The sequence below is a fragment of the Carcharodon carcharias genome, chromosome 15, assembly GCF_017639515.1.
Source record: "Carcharodon carcharias isolate sCarCar2 chromosome 15, sCarCar2.pri, whole genome shotgun sequence".
NCBI classification, from domain to species: Eukaryota; Metazoa; Chordata; class Chondrichthyes; order Lamniformes; family Lamnidae; genus Carcharodon; species Carcharodon carcharias.
The window spans coordinates 45,076,645-45,100,814 of NC_054481.1; the positions used below are offsets into that span (position 1 = coordinate 45,076,645).

The window sequence follows — 24,170 nt, forward strand, 5'->3', positions numbered from 1 at the left end:
CTAGTTGTGCCAATCTAAGGAAAAAAAGAGGCACTTCTGTTGAAGTTTTTTGACGGGGTCAATGGCCAACCTGGTTGTCTCACCTAAAGAGGCTGACCAGTTGAACTGACCGTCGCCAAGGGAGCGCACCCTAGCAACAGTTTGCGGGCGCGCCGCCGAACTCAGCGTCCGAAATGCACGCGCGCACGCAATCCTGTACGTGCGCGCGCGCGCCCAGAGCCCGCGTATGTGCGTGCTCGCGGGTGCCGCTCCCGGATCCCGTCTCCGCCTGGTGACCGAATTCGTGTCGACTGACCAGAGTCCGCGAATTCAAGCCCGACACCGATAGCCCGCGCCAGGTAACGGCTGGGAAGGGGAATCCGGGGCGGCTGTGTTAGGGGGCACCGGGAATCCGACACAAGGAAGTCGGGCCCCAACTGGCTGAAGAAGCCGTTGAGGCCTAGGCCGGGAACGAGCCGGCAAAACCGACAGAGCCGGCGGAAGGAAGGGGCGGGGGTGGTGGGGGTGGTGGTAGTGGTGGTGGGTGGAGGGAATAGTCGGCGAGCCGAGCGGCAGGCCCTGGTCTGCCGGTCACACTCCGTGGGAGGCTCGACGAGGAAATGACCGCTGAGACCCAGGAAGGAGAAAAGCTGCCCCTGCACCCGCCCCCCCGCCTTAATGACCTGCCCCCGACCCGGGGGTCAGCCCGGCTTGGGAGTCCGCGGGAGGGAGGTGTTTCCAGGGCTGAGGCAGTGTCCTGGGGCCGGGGGTTGGTAACATAGCCGAGGGAAGGGAAAGTGAATACAATACAGTAAACCGGGACAGTTCGGTACTCAGAGTTACTACAGCGCCAGGGTAACGAGGTGGTCAGAAAAAACACATTTTCCACTGGAGTTCATCAAAGTACGTTTACGATTCTGCCTCAAGCTGAAGCTCAAATGTTTAGCAATTCTCTACTCCCTGTAGTAATTCTCTATTCGGACGACTGAAGTGACATAGCTGTCCTATTGTATTCACTATTTAGTTTCTTCCCCCTTAAAATAATTATTTGAGGCAGGGGAAGGAGTTGATTTGTAGAGCTTTTAATTGGAGGGAGAGAAAGAAAGCCTAAGGTTTTAGGAATTTCAGGCATGTTATCCAGGAAACCCTGCTTGCATACCTGGCAAAGGATTTGACCAGATTGCTGATGCTCCTCAGAAAGCTATTAGGTGTCTATCCTTTGTCAGCTAGACAGCAGAGTTCTGCGTTATTTTCTTTTGTCCAAGCACTATAATGTAAAGCTTGAAAAGGAACTAATGTGGAAACTTTTAACCATCTGTGAAGGTTCTTTATAAATTCATTCACGTTTTGTATATGAGGTTTTGCCACAGGGTTATGTAATGGTCAAATGAAATTTTTTTACCCAGCATCCGTCTAAGTTTAGATGTGCCAAGAAAGAGAATGTTTAGCCTTTCAGTACAAGAGTGAAGCAGTTATGGGTTAGCCAGTGCTCAAATTGACACGGTGAATTTAGATTATTGTATTAGTCAGAGAAATGACCAGTTCTGGTAGTGTGATTGAGGGATACATATTGGGTAAGACATTGGAAGAATACCCCTTCTCCTCTGTGAGATAGATGGGGCCTCAGTTTAATCTTACCTGAGAGACAGTACTATGAGCCATGCACACTCCCTCAGTAATTGTGTTCAAGTTCCTGTTGTAGGGCTTGAATCCATTACCCCGTGTTGTGAGTATACCACTGCGTTAAACGAATAGATTTTTAAATCATTACTGCATTTTTTCTGTGGACTCAGGAAACTTTGCAATTATATACTTAAGAAGCAACAGTACATATTTTAGAGAAATTTCAATAATGTACACACTGCATAAAAATGAATGGAGAAGCTTCCATCAAAGGCTTCTTCCAGAGAAGTCTGATATCTTTTTGAATTTAGAATTGAGGTTAACTGTGTCTGAAATGCCTATTATTACAGAAGGTTGTGTTTTACATTGGTTTTGGAATGCTTTGTGAGTTTGAAGTTGCATTGTACCAACCTCTAATGATTTCAGTGTAATGAGACTTGAGTCATTTGGTTGAAGTCCGAATAGGGTGGGGAATAATAAGATAAGAAAGAAGGAATGTAAAGTGTTCCTGTCAAAGATAAGAATCGCAACAAAAATGAGTTGCTTGCGACTGCAGACTAAAATGCTTTGCAAAATTATTTTCTTCAAGTTTTGAAAACACTCATTTGCAGTTTGCACTTGTTTTCATGTTTTCTCCAGGAGCTAGGAAAATCACAATTTGTACTGTTTAATTCGGTTTAGCCGACTTCTATGCGTTGACATGTTGTAAGCTCCATGGTCATTGAATTTAAACTGACAGTTCAGTGCAGAATCGAGGGACTGTTGCATTAATAGACGTATGATAAACCAAGGCCCAACCCTCCTGTAAAGATCCCATGGACATGTTAATTACATATATGTTGTGTTTAATTGTGGGCGTTAACAGGGAATTCACGAGGAGGTCGCTCTGCCTCTCTTCTGTGGCTATACCCGTGCCCAGGTGCCTGCTGGTACGCCTCAGGCCATCTGGTTCTGATTGCCATCCTCAGGCCTCAGAATGTTACTTTAAAATGATTAACTAATCTTCCTTTAAAGTTTTTTTTGTTACACCATATTAGTGGCGCCTCTTTCAGAAGGGGTTCTTAATTCCACAATATGTAAGTGTATGTTTGTAATGTTAAACACATATCGAAATTGCGTAAAAAGTGTCCCTAGTTTTATCCTTTACCAACTGGCTTTCTGGAATATAACATAGTGGCAGGGAATGTTGCTTCAAAGTGAAGATTGAAACCTTTTTAAAACTTCAGACCGAAAACTACAATCCTATTGACTATTGTGAAAAATGGCAGATAATTAATGTCATCTGCTGGGGTATGATTACTCTCCAATAATTATACAGTATTAATCTTCACATGTCTGCTGACACCACCCAGCTGTACCTCTCCACTGACTCTCCCGACTCCTCCACTGTTGCTAAATTATCACTGTTGCTTATCTGGTGTCCAGTGCTGGGTGAGCAGAAATTTCTTCCGATTAAATATCAGGAATACTGAAGCCGTTGTTTTTTGGTCCCCCAGTCCAAACTTGTTCCGAGCTACCAACTCCATCCCTTTCCCTGGTAACAGTCTGAGATTAAATCAGCTTGTTTGCAACCTTGATGTCATATTTGACCATGAAATAAGCTTCCTGCCTCATTTGCACCTCCACTAAGAACTCCTTTTTTCACTTTTGCAACATGCCTGACTTCGCCCCGTCTTAGCTGAAACCCTCGATCATGCTTTTGTTACCACTAGACTTGACTATTCCAATATGCTTCTTGCTGGTCTCCTACTTTCTACCCACCATAAACTTAGTCATCCAAAACTCTACTGCCTGTGTCTCAACTCACACCAAGTCCTGTTCACCTATCACTTCTGTGATGCTGACCTACATTGGCTCCTGGTCAAGCAAGGTCTTGATTTTAAAGTTCCAATCTTTGTTTTCAAATCCCTCCATAGCCTCGCCCCTCCTTAGCTCTGTAATCTCTTCACTCCACAACGTTGAGATTTCTGCATTTTGAGATTTCTGATTCTAATTGCTCCACCATTGTTGGCGCTGCCTTCAGTAGCCTACATATGAATTAAGAGCAGGAGTATATCTCTCCGCATCTCTACCTCACTTAGCTTCCTTAAGACACTCCTTAAAACCCACCTCTCTGGCTGATTTTTTGGTAACCTGACCTAATGTCTCATGTGGCTTGTCTTATTTTTTATTTTATAATGCTTGTGTGAAGCATACCTGTGAAAATTAATGCTGTATAACTGTCAGAGAATGATCATACCCCAACAGTTAACATTATTTTCTGCCATTTTTCACAATGGTCACTAGGATTTTAGTTTTCGCTCTGAATTTTTTAGTTTTCAATCTTCACCTTGTGATGCTTTATTCTTGGAATATGAACAATATGAACAGTGGAAGAATCAAGTGGATATGTGACTGAGTTATGTCCCAACCAAAATGGAAACACAATATGGTCTTGGCAATGTCATTTCCTACAAAAAGTAAAATCCGAAATATTGTATTATGTGAGATGGATGCCCATGCGGTGAATGATGAAGTTTCAAACCTCTAGGGTTCTTGGATGAAATCTACAAGAAAAATGATCTGTTAAATGCCTATGAAGCATGGTCAAATTTTGATAGGTTTTGGAAATCAGATGGTCCTTCCATGGAAAAATATATCATGGATTTTAACAGATTGTATAAAATATTGACTTAATTTAATTTGGGGATTCCTGGATTAGTTCTAGGATTTAAATCACTGAATTGTGCCAAGGCCCCTCTCCTGGACAGACTGCTGGTTCTAACTGGTGTTCAATTCTTGAAGATCAATAACTTTTTCTAGATCAAATGTCTGTTGCCTTGAAAAAATTCCTGTGGAAGCAGCCAATACCTTCAGCTTTCATGGAGCATTCTGCAGCGTCACAGGATAAAGGACACAAGAATTGCTGAGTTTCGAAATGGACCAGATATTGGCTGCAGGCAACAATATGATAAGATTAAAGACAAGCAGAATGACGATGCAAGGATCTTTAGCAGATTTATCTATTACAGCAGAAGACAGAATTGGAACAGCACTAATATGCAGATGAATCCCAGGAATGCCCAAGGAACAGTTGGTACTTCAGTTGTAACTCAAAGTGCCATTCTGCAGTAAACTGCTCAAAGCGGAGAAGCAGGCTCCTAGAAGTGATGCATGGCCAAAATAATTCTAATGAAGATAGTGGAGATAATGGCATATCTGAACAAATTATGCTGATCACGAGGAGTTTTAGTCCTGTGATAAATGTGTTTGTCATGAACACCTTTAACTTTGCAGTACTAGATGGCCCTTGCATTTAAACGGTATTTGGATCAGCAAAGTGTTGATTTCCTAAGAGTGAGGATTAACACAAGGCTAAGGCATAAAGAAGTAATATTTGCTTTAGGTTTGATGTAGTCTCTAGTGCGATGCTGAGTAAACCTACTATGAAGAAGGCACAAATGAAACTTGACATGAGTATGATAAGGCAATTATTTCTGAAAAGTCAGTGGATGTGCAGTTTACCCATCCAGGACATTTTTGTGTCCGCTTAGCAAAACCTGATGTTTCTCATCCAGTGTTAGACAAGTATTAATGGAACCATGTGATAAGAATCAAAAAGAAACATTGTCTTAAAGATGCATAGGCAATTTGCTCATCCTCCTCGTCAAAAGTTAAAATTCCTGCTAAAAGATGCAAGTGTGGTTGAAGAAATCTATACAAGGCTAATAGAAGAGATTAGTGAGAAGTGTGAAATCAAGTGTGAAATCAGTAAAAGGTGTTGGACACTGAGATAAAAACAAAAAACTGTGGATGCTGGAAATCCAAAACAGAAACAGAATTACCTGGAAAAACTCAGCAGGTCTGGCAGCACGGCAGAGAAGAAAAGAGTTGACGTTTCGAGTCCTCAATGACATGTCCTGTTGTAAACCTTTCATTGGCATGTGGCTTTAGGAGGTAGTTGTCACAGTTCTAAAGATATGGGAACAATTAAATATTTGCATTTTACATTTTGTAAACTTGGCGACCAGATTTAGTCTTTCTACAATAATACATGGTAAAGACAAAAGGGTTATTATGGACAAAATCATGGATAAATCCATAGAGGCTGGACTTGGACCACCAGCAAAGTTTCAGACAAATAATGAAGGCAAATTTGGCAATGATTAGTTCAGAGCATTGAAAATATCAACATCATAATCATAAATATTGCAGCTGACAGTTCTTTCAGCAGTGGACTTTGTAACAGGAATTATGCAGTGATTGATAAAATTCTGCATAAAATTTTAGCTGTTCACCCAGGCTGTAAGTTGACAATCGCCTTAGCATGGGCATTCATGCAAAAAATTCACACTGGGTGATATAGTCCTTATTGATTGGTCTTTGAGCAAAATTGCACATTGCCTTCTGTGCTATATGTCGCTCTTGATCCAGAAGGCAGCACAATCAATGTTTTCTGTATATTTGAATGCCTTTCATGCAAGGTGATGGGTTTTCATCAAAGTTGAGATCTCTCAGAAAATTCAGAGGGCACTGAGGCATTGTATAACACCATCAGAGAATTTAACTCAGATTTGTTGTATTACAAAACAAGGGATTGTAGGGAATGGAAAGGCCCTGGTAAAGTAATAGGTCATGATGATAAGAGATTCCTTGTCAAACATGGCAAACAGTTGAGGTTCATTTCACACTGAAATGGAATTAATTACAAACTCTGACTCTGAACAGCATTTGAGGCGCCTTGCACCTCAAATGTACATCTTTTGTGATGAAAGTTTCGAGGAACAGAATACAGCAGATCAAGGACTAGATAGTGGTAATGTGAGTGATCGTGACACATGACAGAGCTGCCATATCCGAAAGACCAAGTCCCAAGGGTAGGTACTCAGGTGAGATATATTCCAGATGGTACTAGTGGATAGAGGGATGCGATACTTGTGGGATGTACAGGAAAAGCTACTGGCAAGTTTAAATATTGGTTGAAGATTGGTCAGGAAGTGAGGTCCATTGATGAGCAGAATGGTGAAAGTGTAAAGTAAGAAAGCGCAGTGCAAGTAATGAAAATTGGTCCAGAATTGGCTCTTGTCAAAAAAAAAATCACGTACTGAGGTAGGATCCTCCAGTAATGCAAGAGAATGATTTCACAGTAGTAGTTCTGACAAACATAAAAGTGCAAGGAGAGGCTTTCGAGCTTGAACAGATTAGGCAATAAATAAAGGCTTCAGAACAAAGCTAGAAGCAGAAGTCCTCATGATCATGAAGCTTCGGTGGCTGTTCACAAACTTAAGGATAAATTAATGAGCGGCAAAAAACAGAATTAGCTTGGAGTTCTGAGGTACCAGATAAAGGGCAACCAGCTTTATCATATAGGTGGATTTGTACAGGAAATGTCATTGTAGATTTGGCAAAAGACTATTGCTGGGAATTTTGAAGAGTGATTGGATAATACAGATGTTCGAATGGACTCACCCACAGCTGGAATAGTAATCTTGAAAACCTTTTTGGCCACATATTCATGAGTGTGTAGATCAATCAATGTAAAGGCTGTATTTCTGCAGTGTGATACTTTTTGAGAAATAAGCGTTTCTGCAACATCCCAAAGAGGCATCAGAAAAGCTAAACAAATGCATCAATGACCTAAATGGTGCTTCCAGGGTATGTTATTTTTCAGTAAGACCTATTTTTCTGAAAATGGGTTGTGTTCAAGTAAAAGCAGATCCCACAATGTTTTATCATAAGGAAAACTTCCACGCATCTTCATCCTGCATGCTAATTTCTTATGGGCTGGTTCAGTGGAATTTGAGAAATTGACTATTAATAAGGTTGGAGCAAAATGTAAAATTGGGAGTCAATCTTATGGGACTTTTAAATGTATTGGTTTCGATATTCAGAGTATGCCTGCATTAACTTTAAATCAACAATCCTATTTGGAGGGTTACTCCCATTCCAGTTAATTGTACTAGGTCCTTGTAGAGAGTTGAGGTTATATCTGAAGAGGAGACAGAGAATTGTAAAGGGTGATTGGTCAATTGAACTGATTGGTCACTTGGACTAGACCAACTATTCATTTTAGTGTGTTGGACTTGAGTAGTACAATGAAACATCCTAAAGTCTAGAATGTTTTGATGGCAAAAAAAGCAGTAAAGAATTAAATCTGGAGAAATGTATACTTAAGTTCTCACTCATAGGTGACCCAAAGACCATACAACTGGTCATTTTTAAAGATGCTTCACATATTAATCTTCCCGAAGGGATTTCTAGTGCAGCTTGTTTCATATATCTTATGGGTGAAAATGGGAAATGTTGTCCTATAGTTTGGGAAGCTAAGAAAATAAGGGTTGTTAAAATACTTTGCCTACTAAAATACTGACTCTTGTGGAGGTAGTGATATTGGATTCTGTTTCTTAAAGTTTTAAGTGAGATTCTGGATATTGGACATACTAAAGATAGTATACCCATTTAATGCTGTATATATAAATGTTCATTTTGGGATAAATGTGCAACCTACGAAAAATGAGAGTGAGAAAAGGTTACAAATTGAACTTTCCGGCTTGAAACAAATGCTGGAGAGAAAAGAAATCGCAAATTAAATGGGGGGCTGTAAGTCATCAACTGTCTGTACATGCATTTCTTTTTGTGTAACAAATAAATGAAGGGTCCTAAAAGGAGGGGCATTTTTCAATGTAATGCTTTGTAGTGCATATGGAGGTTTTTGATTTAATTTTTTATAAAATTTTTGGTTATGCATATAAAGTCTATTTTTTATTTAAAGGGATAGAAGGGAATCTGTTAATTTTATATAAATCGTGTTTCACTGCATGCAGGTGGTGCTCATAACTGGGGATTCACTGTGCCCCTATTAATAGACAAAGACTAAAACTGGTTGTTGAATTAGGGAATGTATGCTTGTTATATGAAGCTCTGGTAAATAAATGCTTCTAAAATTGTGTAGAATACTGGCTCCAGTTCTATCCTTCACCAAGTGGCTTTCTGGAATATAGTGAGCATATTTGAAGATCTAGAAGTTCTAATGGTATCCTGGTCAACGTTCACCAAAGTAGATTAACTAGTGAGTCATCTTATTGCTTCCTGTAGGATCGTGTTGCTTGCAAACTGCGCCTTTATTAACTAAAACAACAGTGACTGCACTGTAGAAGTAATTCATTGGCTGTAAAGCACTTTGGGACACCCGGAGGGTGTGAAAAGCACTGTACAAATTCAAATTCCTTCTTTCCCACGCTTGTCTATAAGCTTAGACAAAAATAATATTGTCATTTATGCCTCAAGATTTTTAATCAGCTGAAAACATTAGTTAATTTTAATTATCCTGTCACGAGTCCATTGGCTAAGTCCTTTTAATGCTCTTGACCTCACCATTCAAGTCCTGCTGCACAGAATCATGTTTATGTACTTGAAAAAACAATATTCTGAAATATGTTTTCAGCCTTAAGTAGTCATGGTTGATGTAATATGTGATAATATACCAATAGGATGCTGGATAAATTCCACTACTTTGAATCCTTTTATGTAAAGGGTAATAGTTACCAACAAAAGGCTGGAATTTTGGAAAGAGCAACATTGTAGGTTGCAATTAATCCTATCATTTTGCTAGAAATGTCAAATTCTATATCAGGATACTGGGTTTAGCTTTGTTTCAGTCTCTATCAGTAAAGTTTTATGGGTAAGTGAAATTTTTATACCGTCTCCTTGGACTGTGGAAAGCATCCAACAGTACGATTTTAGATTTTGCCCTACCATATTTTTTTTTCATGCTCCGTAAGAGCATTTTGAACTATAGAACTGTTTGTGGGAGAGGGGGAGCAATTACAGGCGAATGAATTAAACTGCATTTATTTTGCACTTATCATTCAATATTGAAACCTACTGGTTATTTTTTCTCCATTACCTATTTATGTTATTAAGCACCCTATGGTAATGCACAACACAAGTGAATGAGTGAAGTTCATTGGACCTGTCTAGTCCATTAACTTCCTCTTTGTACCACACAATGTTTTAGTTACTTAAAAGTTCAAAGTGAAACCTTCTACAAATAATATTGTATTCCTGATTAAAAGAGACAGGAAGCAGAGTGTTAGATCAATATTTAAATCCGGCTGACTGCACATTCAAAGAGCACCAGAATTATTTTTTTTAAAATGCTGACTGTAATTCAATGACAAACGGTGCCATAGCATTTCCACTCAGGATGGCACTAACTTCTAGTGATGCACTTCAGCTTTTCACTGTCATTCCTGTTAACCTGTGCTCCAGAGAAATTAGTTTATGTGAACGTGAGATATTGTATTCTTTGGATCACCAAGGTAGTTAAAACCAGAACGCATTCACTGGCAATAAAACCACAGTGATGCTCATTCAGTGATTTTATGCACTACTGGTGTTTGACAATGCTTCTTTTAAAGTGCCTCACAAAGTTGTTTCTTAAATTAAGAATTAAGCTTTTGCATTATAAGACAATGGAAATATATACATATTTGCAAATATATGTAGTCTAGCCTTTAATTATCCTTGTGTTCATTTTTAGCACTGAATTCATCATGCTATATTACTGAATTAAAACGATAATTTTGATTAATCTGTTTTAGTTCCAAGAATGTTTTGCTCAAAGAATAACTTTTAGTAGTCAGTAAACGAACTCTGGTTGTTACTACTTTGATCAAAGTTTTCGTGATATTAAGGTGAACAGACAGGGTACATAGGACCATTTCAACTGGTTAGGGAATCACGGGCTAAGGTACGTAGTCTAAATATTAGAGCCAGACCTATCATAAGTGAAATTAGGAAAGACTACAATGTATAAAGGGTGATATTCTTAAATATACCATATACTCGTGTAAAAGTTGATTTCTTGAGACAATTTTTTCAGCCAAAAGTCATGTGGTCAACTTTTACTTGGGTAACGTTTTCAAGGGGTTGACCTGCATGCTTGATTTGGGTCACACTGAATGGACAAGGTGACCTCTAGTGGCTAGAAAGCCTGAGGCTTTGTCGGATTAATTTAAGTAGTTTTCAACCCATTATAAAAGGGAGTTGCAGTCTGTTAAATTAATTTTTGAAACCAAATTCTCTGCTCAATATTCATTTTCATGTACTGCTGCAGAAAAAACCAAACCTGTAATTGCATTTCTACTGCATAGAAATGTATTTATGAAAATAGCTTTGCTACAATTTGAGTGATATATCAGTGAGTCCACCTTCTACTCTTGCACTATGCGAAGTTCCAGATAATATTCTCTCTCTTTAAAAATGAAACAAAGCAGTATTTATAGCCTCAGCTAGTAACCATCACTGTATTTATCTCTATATAACTTTTATGACAGCTAGGATTTTTTGCTATCCTAACTCACATGGAGAAGTATTTGGTTGGTCTTGTATTCCAATTGCACCTCAAGCATTTAAAGCAATGGTTTCTCTCTTCCCCAACCCCACATAGAGTCATAGACTCTATCCTCTGTCACATACCCTTTAGTTCTGACATTTTTAGGTTTTGATTCCTGAAAATCTAGGGTCAATGTTTACACAAGGTATATGAAAAGGTATGATTTTTTTAGGCCAGAAATCATGAGATTCGCTTTAACATAAGATTGACGTTTACACAGGTAGATATGGACCTTAACAATGGACCAGCCACAATACCCTAGGGTAGTCAGTTCCACAAGAACATAAATTAGGTGCAGGAATAGGCCATTTGGCCTCTTAAGCCTGCTCCACCATTTGATAAGATCATGGCTGATCTAATTGTGGCCTCAATTCCACTTCTCTGCCTGCTTCACTTAACCCTTGACTCCCTTATTGATCAAAAACCTGTCTAACTCAGCCTTGAATATATTCAATGACCCAGCTCCACTGTTTTCTGGGGAAGCGAATCCCACAGATTAACGACCCTTGAGACGCTGTTATCTTGGTCTTAAATGGGAGAACCCTAATTTTTAAACTATGTCCCCTAGTTTTAAACTTTCCCCACAAGGGGAAACATCCTCCCAATGTTCACCCTGCCAAATCCCCTCAGAATCGTATATGATTCACAAAGATTCACAACCCTCTGAGTGAAGACATTTCTCCTCACCTCAATCTTGAATGATCCTAAGACTTTGCCTCCATGCTCTAGATTCCACTGCTAGGGAAACAACCTCTCAGTGTCTACTCTGTAAAGCCCCTTCAGAATCATGTTTCAGTGAGATCACCTATCATTCTTTTAAAGCCCAGAGAGTATAAACCCAATTTACTCAGCCTCTCATATCTCAGGAACCAATCTAGTGAACCTCCGCTGTACTTCCTCCAAGGCAAATCTATCCTTCCTTTGATATTGAGACCAAAACTAATTGTAGGTCTCTCCAAACAAAACCCAGTACAATTTGTGCTAAAATATCCTTATTCTTGCACTAAAATCTTCTTGCAAAGAAAACAATTTTTTAATTCATTCATGGGATGTGGGCATCGCTGGCTACACCAGCATTTATTGCCCATCTCTAATTGCCCTTGAGAAGGTGGTGGTGAGCTGCTGCCTTGAACCACTGCAGCCCATGTGGTGTAGGTACATCCACAGTGTACCTACACATGGAGGGTACCCTCAATGTGAAGGCTCCACAAGGACTCTGCAAGGGGCACTTCTACTGGTACTGTCATGGACAGATGCGTTTGCGGCAGGCAGGTTGGTGAGGATGAGGTCTAGAGTGTTTTTCCTTCTTGGTTCCCTCACCCCATGCCACAGACCCAGTCTAGCTGCTATGTCCTTCAGGACTAGGTCAGTAGTTGTGCTACCGAGCCACTCTTGGTGTTGGACTTTGAAGTCCCCCACCTTGAGTATATTCTGTGCCCTTGTCACCCTCAGTGCTTCTTCCTCAGAGTGATGTTCAATATGGAGGAGTACTGATTCATCAGCTGAGGGTCGGGGGGAGGGGGTGGCAGGGGTTGCAGAATGTGGTAATCAGCAGGAGGTTTCCTTGCCCACGTTTGACCTGATGACATGAGACTTCATGGGGTCCGGACTCAATGTTGAGGACTCCCAGGACAACTCCCTGCCAACTGTATACCACTGTGCTGCCACCTCTGCTGGGTCTGTCCTCCCAGTGGGACAGAACGTACCCAGGGGTGATGATGATGGTGTCTCGGACGTTATCTGTAAGATCTGATTCCATGAGTGACTGTCAGGCAGTTGCTTAACTAGCCCCAAATGTTAGTAAGGAGGACTTTTCAGGGTTGACAGGGCTGAGTTTGCCATTGCCATTTCCGGTGATTAGGTCGATGCAGGTGGTCCATCCGCTTTCATTCCTTTTAGACTTTTTAGCGGTTTGATATAGCTGAGAGGGCATTTAAGAATCAACCACAGTGCTGTGGGTTTGTAGTCACATGTAGACCAGACCAGCTAAGGACAGCAGATTTCCTTCCCTAAAGGGCATTTGTGAACCAGCTGGATTTTTACGACAACTGACAATAGTTTCATGGTCATCATTAGACTTTTAATTCCAGATTTTTCTGAATTTTTTTGAATTCAAATTTCACCCTCTGCGTGGTGGGATTTGAATCCGAGTCCCAAGAGCCATTACCCTGGGCCTCTGGATTACTCGTCCGGTGACTATATACCACTATGCCGCTGCCTCATACTATTTGCCTTATAAATTGCTTGCTGTATCTGCATGCCAACGTTGTATTCCTTTGACGAGTACATCCAAGTCACTCTTTTAACATCAACATTTAGAAGTTTCATAAAAACAAAAAAACTGCGGATGCTGGAAATCCAAAACAAAAACAGAATTACCTGGAAAAACTCAGCAGGTCTGGCAGCATCGGCGGAGAAGAAAAGAGTTGACGTTTCGAGTCCTCATGACCCTTCGACAGAAGTTTCATGCCTTTTGAAAAATATTCCAGTCTTCTATTCTTACTAGCAAAGTGAATAATCTCATACTGTCCCTTTATTATACTCCATCTGCCATCTTGTTGGCCACTCACTTAACCGGTTTATATTTCTGCAGCCTCTTTGCGTCCTCATGACTTACATTCCCACTTAGCTTTGTGTGGTCAGCAAACGTAGATACGTTACATTCAGTCTTTTCGTCGTCATAAATATAGATTGCAGATAGCTGAAGTCTCAGCACTGATCCTTGCAGCGCTTCACTAGTTACAGCTGCCAACTTGAAAATGCCCCATTTATCCCTAATTTCTGCTTCCTGTATGATACCCAGTTCTCCATTCATGCTAATATATTACCCCCAGCTCATGGGCACTTATCTTGAATATTTATCTTTTGTGTGGCACGTTATCAAGGTGGATAACGTTATCAAGGTGGCCTTTTGGAATTCCAAGTGTGCAGTGTCTTTAGGTTCCCCTTTATCTATCCTATTAGCTACATCCTCAAAAGTTCTAACAAATTTGTCGAACACCATTTCCCTTTCATAAAACCTCATGTTAACTTTGTCTGATCATATATGATTTTCCATGTGTGCTGTTAAGACTTTCTTAATACTAGATTCCAGCACTTTCTTAATAACTGATATCAAGTTAACTGTCTTATAATTCCCCATTTTCTTTCTCCACCTCCTTTCTTGAACACCAGTGTCGCATTTGCTAACTTCCAATCCGCTGTGAACATTCTAAAATTATGGGAATTTTGCAAAATCATAACCAGCACATCCACTATCTCTGCAGCTGCTGCTTTTAGCACACTAAGGTGCTAAAGGGGACTTGTCATCTCTTGGTCCCTTAAGTTTGTCTAATATTTTTTCTCTGCTACTATTCAGAATCACAGAGTGCAGAAGAGGCCCATCGAGTCTGCACTGACACGTGAGGAACACCTGACCTACCTACCTAATCCCATTTACCAGCACTTGGCCCATAGCCTTGAATGTTATGATGTGCCAAGTGCTCATCCAGGTACTTTTTAAAGGATGTGAGGCAACCCGCCTCCTCCACCCTTCCAGTTCCTCATTAGCCCCTTGGTTACCCTTTATTTCTGTAATTTGCGTCTTCTAATGTGAAGTCAAATACAAAATATTTGTTCAATATCTCTGCCATTTCTTCATAATTTTTCCTGGCTCTGCCTCTAAGGAACCAGCATTTAGTTTAGCTACTCCTTTTTATATACACATAAAGGTCCAGCAGTCAGTTTTTACACTCTTTTTGTTAGTTTACTCTCATTCTATTTTTTACCTTATCAACTTTTTGGTAGTCCTTTGATTTCTAAGACACTCCCAATCCCTAAATTCACTCTAAACTGTGCACCTGTATGGCCACACACTTGATTGTTAACACTGCTCCTTTGGTATTTGGAGAATATTCTGCTGCTCCACTAATCGATGCTTTGTGAAGCCGTGATTAAATGTATGGCTGGATTTCCATTGGTGCCTGATCCTGCTTGTTGCAGCTGGCCAGGCCACGTAGCAAAAGCTGATTAGTTGACAGGGAGAGAGCGTGCACTGGTAGCAGGAGATGCAGAGAAGGACCTGCCATTTTAGGAATTGGATTTGTCTGATTGCTACGAACCATTTAGTTGTTTCTGAGAGACCGTGAGCTCTGTTGGCACAAATATTTGTTTGAGGTACTGTTATCCAGGAGGGATGCAGCTGCTGACATTGGCTGGTAAGGAACCAGTGGGATTGGGAACATGAGGATTTCCGGAATCAGCTGTGCTCAGGAGAGGCGGTGAGCCCCGGGGTTCAGGAGGGAGGCAGCAAGCATGAGAGTTTGAAAGGAAGTGGCAAGTAGGGAGAGGCAGCGAGCGAGATGGTTTGGGAGGGAAGTGGTGATTCGGAAACGAGGGGTGGCAAGTGAGAGGGCTCATGAGGGGAGCAGCGAATCTGGCTTGGGAGAGGTGGCGAGTGAATGGGTTTGGGGGAGAAGTTTTTATTCTTTCTTGGGATGTGGGCATCGCCGGCCAGGCCAGCATTTGTTGCCCATCCCCAATTGCCCTTGAGCTGAGTGGCTTGCTTGGCCATTTCAAGAGAGCAATTAAGAGTCAACCACATTGCTGTGGGCGTAGAGTAACATGTAAGCCAACCCAGATAAGGCAGATTTCCTTTCCTAAAGGACAATAGCGAACCAGATGGGTTTTTACGACAATCGATGATGGTTTCATGGTTACCATTCCTGAGACTAGCTTTTCAATTCCAGATTTATATTTATTGAATTTAAATTCTCCAAGCTGCCATGGTGAGATTTCAACCCGTGTTTCCAGAGAAATAGCCTGGGCCTCTGGATTACAAGTTGAGTGACCTTACCATTACTCCCCATCTTCCCCAGAAGAGGCGAGCCCAGGTTGGGAGAGGCAACTAAGCGAAAAGTTTCGGGACAGCAGCAGCAAAGTCAAAGAGGCAACGAGCAAGGGGGTTCAGGAGGGCAGTGTTGAGTCTTAAGAGGTGAACAAGAGGGTTCAGGAGGGCAGCAATGAGTTGAGAGAGGCACCGAGCACGAGGGTTCAAGAGGGCAGCAGCGAAAGCGAGGGTTTGGGAGGACAGCGGTGAGCATTAGGATTCAGGATAGGCAGTGAACACGAGGATTCAGGAGAGGCAGTGAGCGCGAGGGTTCGGGAGAAGCGATGAGTGCAAGGGTTCAGGAGGGCAAGAGTCTCTCTCTCTCATCCTCCAAATCGCTACATCGCTATTTGATTCGCTAGGACACTAATTCAGGCTGATTTAAGTTGGGCCCATCCCTACATATCGCTCTCTCATGGAGCACTGGCACCAGTACTCGGGAAAGAATCAGAACCCATTCTTTCCACACCACTCTTTCAACCATTTGTTTAATTCTCGAATCTGCTTGACCCAATGCCAATTGGCATGTGGCTCAGGTGACACCTTTGAGATTCTTTGTTTTAATTTGGACCCTAATTCCTTAAAAGTCTCAGCAGAGCATCATCCCTAGTTCTACTTATATCGTCATTCCTATGTTAACCATGAAAACTGGATCCTCCCCTTCCCAATTTAAGTTTGATTCCAGCCACAACGGGATGTCTTTAACCCTGGACACGGGCAGGCAACACAACCTTTTGAACTCCCAGTCATGGCTGCAGAGAACAGCATCTATCCCCCTGACTATACTGTCCCCTGTCATTACGTATTTCTTTTCACCTCTCCCACGTGCCCCCCCGCCCCGACTCCTTTGAATGGGTTCTTGCACTATGAAGCTGTGGTTGGTTTGCAGGAGCCCTTGTTCTCATCCAAACAGGTAGCAAGTATTTCGTATCTGTTGGCCAAAGGCAAGGGCCGAGACTCCTCCATCACTACATGCTGGATCCTCATACCAGCCTGCTCACAGTCATACCCTCCTGACCATTGACCATCTCTAAAGTTCTGCTAAACCTAAGGGGTGTGACTGCCTCCTGAATGTTCAGGTCACTCTCCCTTTCCATACCCCACTATCTGCAGCTCGAATCCCAGTTCCGAAATCATGCCAAAGTTACTGAAGCTGCCGACACTTGCCTCAGAGGTGTTGTTTGAGATTGCAATGCTTACAAAAACACTCAAGTTGCAATTATGGCACATTACATGTCCTACATCGTGCCTAACCTTATTTATTGATTTGATTAGTTAAATAATCACTAATTTAGTGAAGTAATAATTAGTAAGTTGCTGTCGCTAGCTTAGAGACGACAAAACACTTTCCAGCTACTGGAGGTAAAATAAAAAAGAATAAAAAGCAGTACCTCCTTCATCCTCTGCACTAATTTCCCGCTTGTATCAAATTTCCAACTTAGCACTCTGTTCCCAATCTCTCTGCTTCACATTCCATGCCTGAGCAAATACTGTCTACTTATATTGTTGATATCAGATCAGTTGAAAATTTTAAATCTGAGATTAATAGATTTTTATAAACCAAAGAGATATGGGGCAAAGGCCCCACATAAAGTTAGGTTGCAGATTAACCATGATGCCTTTGAACAGAACAGGCGCAAGGGGCTAAATAGCCTACTCCATTCCGGTGTATGTTTTCCTTTGTAGACTTTACGCAAAAGCATTTCATATGAATCTGTGATTTCACAGGGTGTGTTTTTTTAATCAAGACCACAAACTGCGCGCACGCATACACGTATCAACTGCACTGAATAATTACAATAGTGACAACACAAGTTTTTATTCCTTCAGTTACTGGTATGTTATTATGGTTCATTTATTGGAGTAGGAAAAAAGAATTGAGTGGGTTTTATTTGTGATGTACTGTTGTCAATCCTCGGATTCAACATCTGGAAATGTCATTTTAAAGTTATTTCTGCATGAATGTATTAGGAGTATTTCAATTAACCTTTTATTTGTAGCTAAGCGCAAAATAACCAGCCAGCTCCAGTTGGCAAAAAGCAAACTCTTGAAATTCTTATGAGTGGAATTGTTAATCCTAGCTAGCTAGCAGAATGAGAGATTTTTTTTTGGCTTTAGTAATCAGCATTTCAATCAGCTTTTTACATGAAATTCAGTGCCAAATGTGTCTATATCCTAGTGCTGAGATTCAATTTGTCACCAACAATCCTAACATGTTCTGATGCTGTAAGCAAAGAATTAACTTTGGTGACTGGTATGTAGAATATTTTAAGGTATTCAACAGTGAAGAATGTCCATTGTTCCAAATTCTTGAAGGTTCTGTAATGGTAGTTATGAAAGACTTAGTAATGGTTCATAACAATCAGCAATAACACTTGAGCCATAATGTACTTGCAATCCAAAAGCAGTTGCTCGAATTTGGCATCTCAAATGAAAGATGTTCTGTTACCCAGGCAACCTTAAACCTCCTGTACCATCTGTCATTAATAAGGTAATAAGAAACCTGTTTCTCTTGAATTAATGTATTTTGTTAAGGCTTGTGTTGAATTTCATAAAATCAGCTTAAGTGGCAATTTTTTATTTTATTCTTTCATGGGATATGGGCATCACTGGCTGGATCAATATTTGTTGCCCTTCACTAATTGTCCTTAAGAACCGCTGCAGTTCGTGTGGTGTAGGTACATCTACTGTGCTGTTAGGAAGAGAGTTCCAGGATTTTGACTTGGTAACAGTGAACAAACGGCGATATATTTCCAAGTTAGGATGGTGTGTGCTTGGAAGGGAACTTGCAGGTGATGGTGTTCCCATGCATCTGTTCCCTTGTACTTCTAGGTGGTGAAGGTTGCGGGTTTGGAAGGTACAGTCGAAGGATCCTCGGTGATTTGCTGCAGTGCACCTTGTAAATGGTACGCACTGCTGGCACTGAGTTGATGGTGGAGCAAGTAGATGTTGAAGGTGCTGGCGGACAGGGTGCCAACCAAGTGCTGCTGTATCCTGGATGGCGTCAAGCTTCTTGAGTGTTGTTGGAGCTGCACTCATCCAGGCAAGTGGCGAGTATTCCATCACGCTCCTGACCTGTGCCTTGTAGATGGTGGACAGGCTTTGGGAAGTCGGGAGGTGAGTTACTCACCACGGATTCCCAGCCTCTGTCCTGCTCTTGTAGCTACAGTAGTTATATGGCTAGTCCAGTTTAGTTTCTGGTCAATAGTTACTCCCAAGATGTTGAAAGTGCAGGATTCAGTGATATAGTGATATCTCAAGTAAGTTTATTTTACTTTTGGAATTTTTGAAAGGTTACTTAATTGAGGAACTGGAACCGGGTGTGGTGAAATTGCCACACACTCTAAGACACTTTTTTACAAATATTTGGCTACATCATGTCCTTAATAGTCATTAATAATACCTTCTGTAAATAAATTCGTAACCTTGCTGCCACAGTTCTTTCTTGGCAAGAAGTTTATTTTTTGTCACCAACTTCAGTTGAATTTTGGATAACTCAACTGCACACTGGTGGCTGCTGCTGAGGTAGTTTGTTCCCACATGCATAATACACAGTCTGCATTATACCTTTTCTGAGAAATATAGGAAAAATTGGTCCCATCATTTGCTTAAATGTGGAACAATCAGTATCTTGTTTCTTTGGACTAAAATATATTTGAGTCACAGCTAAGCAGTGCAAGCAGAATGGAATCCTTGATAATCAAAATTGAGGACAAAATTGAGGACAAAATGTGAGCTCTGATTCGGACAGTGAAAAGTTGCTAATTGCAGCTACCTAATTATATTTAATATTGAACACATGGCAACTTCTGCATAGGTTTAATGACTGAGACCAGCAGCCTCAGTTTTGCAGGAGGTTGTTCAGTTAGGAATTTATTGAAGACCAATATATCATGTAAGGTTTCATTTGAGTTGTCAGCTTACAAAACAAATATAAATTAAGTGATTAACTATTGTTATTCTGCACCCATGCTGACTGGAAGAGTGTAGTGAGTTCTCACATTCCATTATAATAGAGTTCAATGACCTTCATTAAACTCGACTTGTCCCTCAGTCTGCTGTACAGGAGATTGGTGCACTCAGTCAAACGGCACAAAATAGAAACAGCTTTTCATGATTTCTTGTTCCACACACTGGTTCTTAATGTGTGAAACAGACTACCAGCAGAGACAGTGGTGATAGATAGTGTTGATCAACTTGAGAGGGAATGCATTATGTTTTTGTGAAAAAAGTCATTGGAACATAAGTAGAGCTATTTTTCAAACGTTGGGACCAGAGAGAGATGACAGTGGTCTTTTCCAGACTCCTACGTTCCTGTGCTTGTGTGTAAATTGTTGACAAGTAGTGATCAAAGACATTTTAGTGTTCAAAAGAAACATGGTTCAGTTGTTTGTTATTCATTCAGGCTGTAAAGGTGTTTGTGGCTGATTGCGCTGGAACAATTCAAGTGCAGATGGTAACTATTCCAGAGTACCCACCCTGTGAACATATTGATTAGAACACGGGTTGGTGCCAGCAGTTTTCCCAGTGATGTGATTTCAATCTTGGTTTAAGAATTTTGATAAAGGTGTAGGTATAGGCTAGATGCACCTCACTAATGAATATCTTTTGTTCTTCTTTGGTTATTTAGATGTATTACTAGAGGCATTAGAGCAGATCAGCTGCCTATTAATTTCAACTAGAAATTAGACAGAAAAACTTGCATTTACATAGTGCCTTACTTGACCTCAAAGTCCCAAAGTGCTTTACAATCAATAAAGTACTTATGGAGTATAGTAACTATTGTAATATAGGAATAATGTATAATGAATAATGTATTTCATGAGAAAATCATAAAGACTAAGGATTGCCTTCACCAAAAAACACAACTAATGTCTAATGTATCCAGAAAAAGGGTTAATGCTAAGGTTTTCATGTAACGTGTAGTGCTGTGATAATATTTGCTTTATTTTTTAAAAGCCTGTTCTTTTATAATTGGTACTTGTTAGCTACTGTTGAACCCAGATGATATCTTATACAGAATGTGTGATGGCCTTCCTTTCAGTAATTTGGTGTGATTACTTAAGATAATACTAATGCCTTAATATTTTTGACATGAGCAGCATTTTCTTTGACTAGGTGTTTGAAACGCTGATTGAAATGTTATTTTACTCTTCATAAAATCTTATAGGTTCAGTGACAGTCATACGGAAATTTTGACACTAGAATGTCTCGTCATCAATTCTTGTTTGAACCAATCACATGCCATGCCTGGAATCAAGATCGGACACGTAAGTTATATTTTGGGATGCCCTTCTAAGCAGACATTAGTAACCAACCTTTAAGGAAAAATGGAAAGATTGTTGTTATGCTATTAGTTTGGTGTTTTTATGTTGGAGGCAATTTTACGCCAATACTTGTTCACAGGGGCCTGATGTCTTTTTGTCATAGAGTCATAGAGGTCTACATCACAGAAAAAGGCCCTTCAGCCATCAAGTCTGCACCAATCAAACAAGTACCTATTCTAATCCCATTTTCCAGCACTAGGCCCATTGCCTTGTATGCCATGGCATCGCAAGTGCACATCCAAATACTTCTTAAATGTTATGAGGGTTTCTGCTTCTACCTCCCTTTCAGGCAGTGAGTTCCAGATTCCCACCACCCTCTGGGTGAAAAAATTCTTCCTCACATCCCCTCTAAACCTCCTGCCCCTTACCTTAAATTTATGCCCCCTGATTATTGATCCCTCCACCGAGGGGAAAACTTCCTTCCTGTCTACCCTATCTATGCCCCTCATGATCTTATACATTTTATCATTTTTGCTGGCTCCTCATGTTTATACCGCTAAACCTCATATCCCAGAGGTAGAATGGTAGACCCAAAAATGTTGCTTTCGAGATTGGAGAAGATAATTTAACTAAGTACTCAGTCCTACATAAATCTCCTATGTTCTGTAATGTAAAAGTGTCAATTCATACCCTGAGTTGTGGAAACTCCATTAAAATAACTGCAAATAAAAAATACAGCACAATTGACAACTTAATTGAGGCTGTGTAAAAGAACCAATGAGAATTTTAAAAGGCTCTACTTCATGAGAGTTTCTTCACTATCCTTTATTTGTTTGAGGAGCAGCTAGTGACTCATGGTTGGCTAACCATATTTTAGAGGTATTTCCATTGCCCAGGAATGTGATCAGTTATACCATTAAGAAAGCTCTGTAGTTGTATTTGCAAGAGATGGTACATTTAATGTGGTCCAATGTGGATGTCTTTAAATTATGAAAAAAAAATTGTCAGTCACTCCTGTGACACACTGTAGCTGGCACAGTATCATCTTGTATATAGTCTGTTACTTCCAGGTTAAGCAGTTCACTACAAGTTTAAGATGCCATGGATAAATAGAAGTTAGAAACTAATTAAAATTGAGGAGGTAGATCTTGGAGGCCTTTAAGAATATGAAAAAAATAACAAAGTTAAGAGCAGGATATGAAAAGCTAAGAGGACGTATAAGGGAATAAAAATCAAAAAGGACAAATTAATCAGTAAAATTGAATTGTTACAGTAAGGTGGTACCCCTGAGATGAGAGGATTCACAGACAAAGATCATAAAATGGTGTAGCTATTAAGTAAGTACTTTGCATTGGTGTTTACTAAAGAGAGGTTGTTCGAACAGTGATGAATCTTGAAGTGGATATGTCAGGCTGAAGGAAGACTAAGTATCACAGCCTGACAGGATACATAATCTTGAAGGATGAAATGACTCAATCTTAGAAATTATACCTCAGGTGTACATGAATATGGATGCATGTCGGAGGAGTAGAACATGGCTAATGTGGTGCCTTTTTTAATAAAAGACAACTAAATCAGGTATTTAGAGGACAGTTAGCCTATCTGTAGTAAAGACATGAGGGGAAAGTCTTTAAGAAGTTGAGAAAATATTTAGAGATAACCATCACAGCTATCAAAGGAAAGTTGTGCTTGACAAATATAATAAAATTTGAGATGGTAATGTATATGGTAGATGGTGAAACACTGTGGATATAGCACATTGGGACTTTAGGAAAACCTTTAACAAGGTAGCACACGTGCGATGACTAGAGTTGTATAAAAGATATGGAAATGAGAGGAGGGTGGCAAACTGGTTTTAAAATGTAATAAGGGAGAAAACAGAACATATGCAGTTTTTCAGGGTGTAGGAAGTAGGAAATGATGCCCCCCAGACATCAGTTCTATTCACTGTGTATACCAATGTTTTGGATATAGATCTAGAGCAATTGATGTTGAAATTTGCAAATGATATGGTGGATGGTGTAGTTAATTATTTAGCAGACCAAAGGAAGTTGTATTAGGTTATTACATCAGATGGAATGTTAATGCCAGTAAAGTGCGAGATGTTATACCTTGAACTGAAATAGTGCTGTGGAAGACAGGACATAAAAGATAGCATCTCAGGTTGATAAGATCTTAAAACCTAGAATTCCAATTTTAAATCAAGAGGTAAAGAGAATGTAAAAACCATGAGGTAATGATGAACCTGTCTAAAACCTTGATATGATTTCCCTTAGAGAAGTGTGCTTAGTATTAGGCTTCACACTGAAGGAAGGTTGCTGAGGCTTTAGATTAATTTGGTTATTTCCTGGTATAAAGCACTACAAATGCAAAGAAAGCTTTGAAAAGTTGGGGCCTGTCTCATTAGAACCATCTAGATTATGGGACAAAACAATGGTATTTAAAATGTGGAAGTATGGGCCAGGGCATATAGGAGCAGAATGTTAAGGTATGTATTAGTTAAAGCAGCTAGGATGAATGCCAAGAGATATATGTAAGATTTAAAACTAAATGTAAGATTTAAAATGGAGAGCAAGAGAATTGTGAGGCTTTGGGATTTACTTTCCTGAGTTAGTGGGTAAGGTTGTGTCAAAATTCAAGATTAAATAAAATAGGTGGATGACAGAAAGAGGGGAGTAATGGAATTTGGGCACCTGATCTATAAGTATTAGTAAGACAGCTTGCTTGTGTTGCAGATGATCATCAGTGCAGGCTCTTTGAGCTGAATGGTTGGTTTCTATACATTGCTATATAAATATCTTCAGTGGTACCGGTCGTCGTTTTTTTTAAAAGCACGCTTTGATTTGCAAATGATTATCATCAACTTGGCACATGGAAGTTGTACTTACATTTTTTTATTGATTTACATAAGAAAATGTGACATAATCCAGAGATCATTAACAAAATCCATGTTTTAATTTTTTTTTTATTCGTTCATGGGATGTGGGCATCGCCGGCTAGGCCAGCGTTTATTGCCGATCCCTAACTTCCCTTGAGAAAGTGGTATGCCCTCTTGAAC

General features: G+C 40.2%; 1 protein-coding gene across 2 annotated transcripts in view; it reads left to right on the forward strand.

Annotated features, from left to right (window-relative positions):
- Nucleotides 1-201: 201 nt before the first annotated feature.
- LOC121288579 (actin-related protein 2/3 complex subunit 1A-B) overlaps nucleotides 202-24,170 on the forward strand; it is a 54,108-nt gene continuing 30,139 nt past the window's right edge. Inside the window, exons 1-3 of one of the 2 annotated variants that reach the window (XM_041207186.1) lie at nucleotides 210-338; nucleotides 18,678-18,888; nucleotides 21,016-21,115. In XM_041207186.1, the coding sequence (XP_041063120.1) occupies nucleotides 21,052-21,115 (64 nt within the window). In that variant the 5' untranslated portion in view covers nucleotides 210-338; nucleotides 18,678-18,888; nucleotides 21,016-21,051. Of the gene's footprint in view, nucleotides 339-18,677; nucleotides 18,889-21,015; nucleotides 21,116-24,170 lie in introns of both variants that reach the window. The other variant, XM_041207185.1, reaches the window with a different exon arrangement.